Source organism: Neodiprion virginianus, chromosome 5 (genome assembly GCF_021901495.1).
Source record: "Neodiprion virginianus isolate iyNeoVirg1 chromosome 5, iyNeoVirg1.1, whole genome shotgun sequence".
Taxonomy (NCBI): Eukaryota; Metazoa; Arthropoda; class Insecta; order Hymenoptera; family Diprionidae; genus Neodiprion; species Neodiprion virginianus.
The window spans coordinates 24,749,298-24,756,801 of NC_060881.1; the positions used below are offsets into that span (position 1 = coordinate 24,749,298).

The following is a 7,504-nucleotide window of genomic DNA, read 5'->3' on the forward strand; positions in this document are numbered from 1 at the left end:
AAATAATTAGTGGAATAGCAAGGTCGGTTCTGGACACAGATTCCTGCTACCGACACTTACCGACATTTCACTGAGACTCAAACCCTGTTCCGGGATGACGTCACTGCCTCAGTTGATACAAACGAGTAACAGAAATTCTGTTTTCTCTGCAATCTATTTCAAGAACGTTGAAAGAAGCCTTGCATGCATCCAAATTATAAAAAACGCATTAAAGCGACTGCAGTATGAACGTCGTGAAATTGACGAACCAAGTGATTTTCGACTGTTCAAATCCAATTTTCTCCCACAATATCAGATACGCGATATGTTCGGACGGAAGAAGATCGACGTCTTCCGCGTCTTACAGCTGCTTCTGTTTTTCAGTAATTGCATACATGGATTGGCAGAAAAAAATGTTTTCAAACATGGGCGAACCGAGAGCGGTAGAAACTTCACGGGACGGAAAATGGGTGAGATGCTATATCAATTCCAGATTCGCATCGAGTAGACTGGAATGTACAAAAATCAATTCATCTCGTGCCTACGATCTTTGTCTCGAAGTCAAATGGTGTTTGCTTAGGTTACTTTTGGCACGTGACCGACATGTTCTTTGACCCTTATTATTCACCCTTGGCAGCTCCCGAAGACGGTGAGTTTCAAAAGAATTCCGAATATTGTAGTACCTGAATTTACGCTCCGAAAACGGAAATTGATGGTAAAATTAATTTTCTCCGTATAAGAAATATCTTGTCGTAAACACAGATGCGGGTTGAGACAGACCTGAGAAGCACCTTTTATTCTTACCGTAGCTCTAATGAATTTTCTTCCTTCCACTGATTTTTCTTCTTTTCTCCGCGCCTCCAAGACTGTCACATAAATAATTCAGAAAACTTTACGAGGAATTGCGGTTTTTTTGGTGAGTTTCATAAATGCTCGGCCTTTGGATTGATGGAGACTGTAGCGAGGGCGATGAACGCTACTACGCGATGGAAAATCACGGCGCCAGACTTCTGCATTTTTACAGGGTAGGTGTATAGGTGTACATGTATAATATGGAATAATTTCACGATGCAACGCGCTTTTATGTCTGTACGGATTCTTCTTTACGATCAGTTTAACTCCGGTACATACATTTTATTGTCGATTCGGTATCCGTATAAACGCTGTAAAAATCACTGACCTATCCGCCTTATATAAAGTCTAAAATGAAAAGTACAATTTTTACTGTAAAAATTTCGTAGAAAGAGTATCTAAATACAATTTGAAAGTTGCTTCTCTGATTTTGTGTCGAAATACAGTGCGTGCATAATATTGACGTTCGTATATTTTAGCACGTATAATTTGGTCTGAATTTCATTAATCATTTGTCCAAGCTCGTGTACTTCTCTAACTTGTAATATTATCTGGCCCGATCAATAATTTTTGTGACAATTATGTCAAATATAAAATTCAAATTCTTCGAAAACAGATAATAATAAATGATCGCGAGGAACCTTTCATGATGGTGAAGAACGCATAATTCTTGTTTTCGAATAGGAATCATGAAAAAAACTTGATCTTATCTTGTTACATTATTATCATTTTTATTGTAATTTTTTCTTTACTTTTCTGACTCTTTGTAACCAGAAACTAAATTAACTTATTACAATATAATTAATTATGCTTCAGGTTTCGAATAAAATAGAAAATTCAACTCAATTGTCAAGCTATATTTTGACGTTTTTTAGGATACGCCAAAGAATCGTGCAGACCTGTTTCTTGCCTGTTTTAAACTGACAATTTCTGAAAAAGAAATGGAAATGATAATAATAAAACTCGTCTTATATCTTGGGGACTTGGTATCCTTGCATTCGGATCGAAATCAGTTTTCTTCCCTTTATTATATAATCAAGAAGTTACCGATGATAGGAATCTACGCTGTCCGAATACCGGTGATCGACAGAATGATATTTATGAAACAATCCGCGCTTTCGTCACGGATATTAGGAACGCTGGTTTCGTAACCGTCTATCCAAGCTACGGATGGTACGATTACTATCCCCACGGTCGTCATCCTCTAAAGTTAGCTACCCTCTATGACAGAGTGAAAAATCTGCTACGCGACGAACGAGGTTCTTCGGTAAGTTTTATCGAAGTTCAATCACGCCGAGAATCAAACCTAATTTCTCCCCCTTTGTCCTTCTTACAATTTTTATAAATATTTTCAAACTAATAATAGTATCTCGACAATGTATTTTTTTTTTGTTTTGTTTTGTCGCACGTTTTTACTGTATTAAAACTTGAAAGCTTTTACGAATCAAGAAAAAAGTCAGTTGCTCTTTATGTAAAAAAATCTATCGTCAAAAGAGTTTCAACATTAATCCAAATGCGAAACAGATTCCTGGTCAAATTGGACCGGAAACTGGGTACTTTTCGCGCGTTCAACCACCGGACGATCGGATTCGGGTTATCGTGATGAATACAAATTTTTACGTGAGGAATCACATTGCGAGTCGTCGTCCAGATCCAGCCAGACAGTGGAAATGGCTCATCGAGCAGCTCGGAGAATGTCGAATCGCCGGTCAAAAGGTCAGCAATAAAGGTCGTGACCCTAAGAATAAATATGGGATATATTCTATCAGGCTTCCATGATATCCTTAGCTCGACCGGAAAATGCGTCATCATCTCGCTTAACGCTTTACGATGTTCGCTTATTTTTTCTGGACCACGAAAAGTCCCATTTTCTTTTCCATTGAATTTTTGCACAAATGTCAATGACAGAATATCTGAAAAGCATGTTGGTCATTTGAAATGTCACGAATCGTTTAGTCGTAATACAACGAATTTGATGATCGTCTAATCTATTTACAAATGAAATAAAATGATACAAGTTTTAGATCATGGAAAATGTTTTCATCTTTTTTTCGCCCCACTCGGAAGATTCACTCTCTTTTTGTAGAATCTCAGTCGAGATTTTGAAGGCCCAAATTGCCAGTTTCGATTTATATACTTGAAAGTACCACTAATTGAGAAATTCAGAAATTGAAAAAAAAAATTTCCTCATCCTTTTTCACAACTTTTTAGGCTTACAAGTAAAGAATATCAACATGAACGCGAATTATCGTGGTTTCGAATAAATTTCTAATCCTTCCGTCAAAGCTGCGAAATTTTAAATTCTCGGAAACGATGTCCCATCGTTAAAACTCACTGAATTCAGTCTACCCTGAAATTGCTTGAAACAATATGTTTCACAGAATCAGCCGTTCAAAGCTCGATATATTTTTTCACCTTTTCAACGATTTCGCAACTTTATTGTTCTCTGCCGCAACGCAAGGCATTCATCGTTATGTCGGTACCACCGGGCTTTGATCGAAAAAGCTACAGCGATGAAAACCCCGACAAAGGGAAAGAAAACCTGCTGGTGTGGAGCAACGGCCACAATCGACGTTATTTAAGAATAATAAGCAGGTATCGCGACGTTGTTGCTGCACAATTTGCCGGACACAGACACGAGGACACATTTCGTTTGGTGTACAACAGAAAAGGTACATCGGATCTTGTGTAATAAACACCGTAACGTGTAATTACGCGAAACCAGATTTCAGGTCAATTTCTAGATTCACATCACAACGGTGTAGAAATTATCAAGTTCCAGTCACAGTGAAAAAATCCGTGCGAATGAGAAAACTTCTGAGAGATTGAATTTTCTTGAAATTGAGAGAGAAATTTTTAGTTCCGGTTACGGCTCAGTCCTTAACTATTTTCATTTTATACCACGAACAGAAAACGTTTTTATACTACAATTGCAACCAAATCTTCTGCAATTTTTATTTTCTCTCATTTCTGTTTCACTCGTAACACGAAGAACAAAAACGGATCACGTGGATGTAATAACATATTCTTTTTCTTATTTGCTGAATGTTTTTTCTACGCAGGAAAAGCTGTTTCCGCAGTGCTTCTTGCTCCGGCGATGAGCCCACGCTTCGGCAACTATCCAGCGATTAGAATCTATATGTACGACAAGCACAGCGGCAAAGTAAGTATAATATTGATGGTACAGCGAATTGTTTTTTTTACTAAATTACGCAACTTCGAAGCGTCGAGATTTTGCAAAAGGCTCGATTAGTATTTTTCCTCCATTTTGTAGATCAATTCCAAGTTCAGATTAGGAATATGGTCGAAAATTTTTCGAGAACCTGCATCGTTTTTTCTGGTTCGTTGCAAAGTGTATCGCGATTTTTTCCAGAGAAACGAATTTCGACAAGAAATTGAACCAATCTTTCCTCTCGGAAGTAACCTGCGTTCGGAAATTCAAACACGAGACTCGTCCTGCCATAATTGGTCAGACATTATGCCTTCAACGTGTTTGATGAAAACAGCCCATTCGCAAAGTCAAAATATCTCTCATATCGTTATAATGCCTGCAAAGTGACTTAGGGGTGTAAGACCTTAATTTAGCGAATAACCAGAACTAATTGCTGAGAAAAAAATTTCACAATTCATTACGATGAAATAATATTCTCAAACAATTGTTGTGCGTAGTCCACCAGATGTGAACGCCTTTTTTTAAACAGTGAAGCCTAGCACTGGAAATTGTGAAAAATTGTTTTGTTTTTCGAGATGGGTACAAAAGTAACGAGAAATAATGGTATTTATGATTGTGTGACCCCGTATTACCGCAATAAAAACAAAATAACAATTAAGTAAATCCAGCGGTTAAACAAGAAAGTTTACGGTACACCCTAAAAATTCAGTATCTCCTAATTTTCAACGAAAATTAAATTACGAATCGCGGTGGAAGGTTCAAGCAAAATTGAGAAAAATGTTCGAGTTTTTATTTCCCCGTATTGTCGAGTTCCTGCGGTTATACAGAGCCGCACAAGTTCAAAGTCTACCATAAATTGTGGGCTGAACATTCAAAAAGCTTTCTAACGAAGTTGGGTGACCAAAAACTGATACTTAACATCAACTTCATTGAGAGATGTAGTCGTACATTGAGTATTCACCGAATTGCTATATCCAGCTATGAAACCTTTTTAATAGTACAAGAATAAAAAAGACAAGAATTATGAACTGTTATGAAGACTTATAACATTTTGAGGCTACGTTTCATTCGCTTGAAAATCATTAAAAATCTAGTAGATTCGTTAGATTTCAATTTGTAATTAATTTCATTGAGAAAACTATTTTTTATCAGGCAATTCGGTATTGCCGTTTGTTGATTATTAACACTACGTAATGTGTAATGTTGTAAAGTTAAATACTAAACGATTTCACCGTATTAAAAGAAAAGAAAAAAAAAATCAGTGAATTTGTAAAATATAGTCTTGCGAATAAAATGACCTGAGGTAAAGCATTTAAACGAAGCATTAATATCCAAGTTTTTATCTATTATTTCCAGTATTTTCTGTTCTCTCAATTTTAAAAATATCTTCGTAGCTTACGAATATAACAATTTGATAAGTACTCAACTGATGACAATTTCGTTCCAAAATTTGTAAAAAAAAAAAAGTGTTGACTTTTGGCCAACTGCAACCACTCTGAGGAAAATTGTGTGAACAGAATTTCGCATAATGTCCAAATCTCTGAACTAATTGCGATATATCGATCACCTTAACCCGTCGTATCTCCAGCTGATCGACTACGTGCAGTACTACTTCAACTTGACGAAGGCAAACCTGGACGCGGACATGACGAGACCTGAAAAATACTGGGAAGTGAGCTACTCGTTTCGTGACTTTTACCGACTTCCAGACGCGACTCCGTCCAGCTTTGAAAAGCTCGTTAAAAATTTGCAAACCAGCAACGTCGTTTTTGACCGGTGAGCTGAAAACTCCTTTCGTCAATTTTTCACGCATGAATATTTCGCCAGCTATATTTTTAAACTTGTATCATTAAAATTTCTGTTATTAGGTATCACAGCAACGCCGAAGGCCGTGTGAATCACGAACCAGCCTGTGATTATCGCTGCAAATTGATTTCGTTGTGCGTCATAACGAGCCTCGACTTCGGGAGTTTCTCCGAGTGTGTTTCCGGAAAATTTGCGGCCGACCAAATTCGCACTCGACATTCGGTCCGACCCCTTCCGAAACCTCTGCGAGATCGCCTCTTCGGTCGTTTCAACCCCGCCTCCTCATCCCCAACCCCGCCATCTGTTAATTTTATGGTAATAATAATCACAGTTTTCGTCGCGGTGTCTCTGCGGTGTTAATTTATTCAGTTAAATTAGTTTTTAAGCATTTAAAAATTTGTGTAAAACCGCAATGAGTCGTCGAAAATACACAACTCGCACAATTATGATTTCGCATAATTTCTTAACTATGTTAGAATGGGACCGAAGATACCAGGGTTGCATTTCGAACGTTCTAATCATGAAACCTGCTTGTATCGAATTGCTAATACGTCTTAGCTTTTTGCATTCGAATTTGCACTAATTTATTTCACATCGATAGTAGGGACATTGATACAATCTCCTTCACCATCATTGACGCAAAAAACATTGCTAGAGATTTTTTACACCATTTTTTCTCTCGCCCTGAGGAGCTAGCTGCAGTAACGCGAGAAAAAACCGGGGAAAGATTATAATGAAAAAATTCGCATGATTTTGAAGTAATCGCAGCGCTAAAAACCATTGGATATGTAATTTGGATGAATACAAATCACGTTCGCCGTCGCCGCCATCTTGGCTACAAAACGCAAGTGTCATCGCCGCCATCTTGAATAGAAAATCACACGAATCGTCGTCACCATCTCGACTACAAATCGCTTGAATTGTCGCCGCCATCTTGAATACAAATCGCACGCGTCATCGCCGCCATCTTGAATTTCATCTTTTGTACCGGAATGATTCACCATAAATTTTGCGCAACGTACCTCCGCCTGAACATTTCCAATGTTGAAAGGAATGGAACACGTTGAGTCGATACGTGTGTAACGGGAACGTCCACGACACCAATTCTCCTTTTATTCCCCACATTCAACCTGCACCCTGTTTTCTTTTCTCTCCTCGCTACCTTTCTCCCCCCTTCTCCCAATGTCGGCTTCGCGTACCATTCAGGTTAGTACCTACATACGTACGACTTCCTTGCCGTAGCTCGTTGCTCGGGTAACTTTGTTTCTCAGAGGGAAAAGGACTCTATCAGTCAATTCGATTCGTCCGGTCCGGTTGGCCGCCCGTCCCGTCATCCCCCGACACCATTTCCGTCGGGCATGTAACTGTTCCGCGAAAAAGCATCGGGTGGAGTTTCCCTTTCGTTGAGCCTCGGTGGATTCCAAGGACGAAAGGTTGTCGAGTCCGATTTATTCGATCACGATTGATGCAATTTCAGATACACCATATACACATTCAGCTGCCTTACAACCACCGACCCTCCGTAAGTTGAATCCTGGAATTCGGAAGTTTCACGGAAAATCTCCCGCCATGCTGAACCATTTTCAAAGATGCCGAGAATTCAGATTCGTAGTAACGATGCAACGGATACATTCGTATTTTCGTAAGTTTTTAGCCTCTTTTTCCAACTCGTTTTGGTTAAAAAATCACCCGGAA

General features: G+C 38.6%; 1 protein-coding gene across 1 annotated transcript; it reads left to right on the forward strand.

Annotated features, from left to right (window-relative positions):
- The first annotated feature begins 908 nt into the window (after window positions 1-908).
- LOC124305609 (acid sphingomyelinase-like phosphodiesterase 3a) lies at window positions 909-6,327 on the forward strand. The gene is made up of 8 exons (XM_046765188.1): window positions 909-1,004; window positions 1,922-2,098; window positions 2,356-2,547; window positions 3,293-3,503; window positions 3,894-3,994; window positions 5,592-5,779; window positions 5,872-6,124; window positions 6,286-6,327. The coding sequence occupies exons 1-8, from the start codon at window positions 909-911 to the stop codon at window positions 6,325-6,327; spliced, it is 1,260 nt and encodes a 419-aa protein (XP_046621144.1).
- The last annotated feature ends 1,177 nt before the right edge of the window (window positions 6,328-7,504 follow it).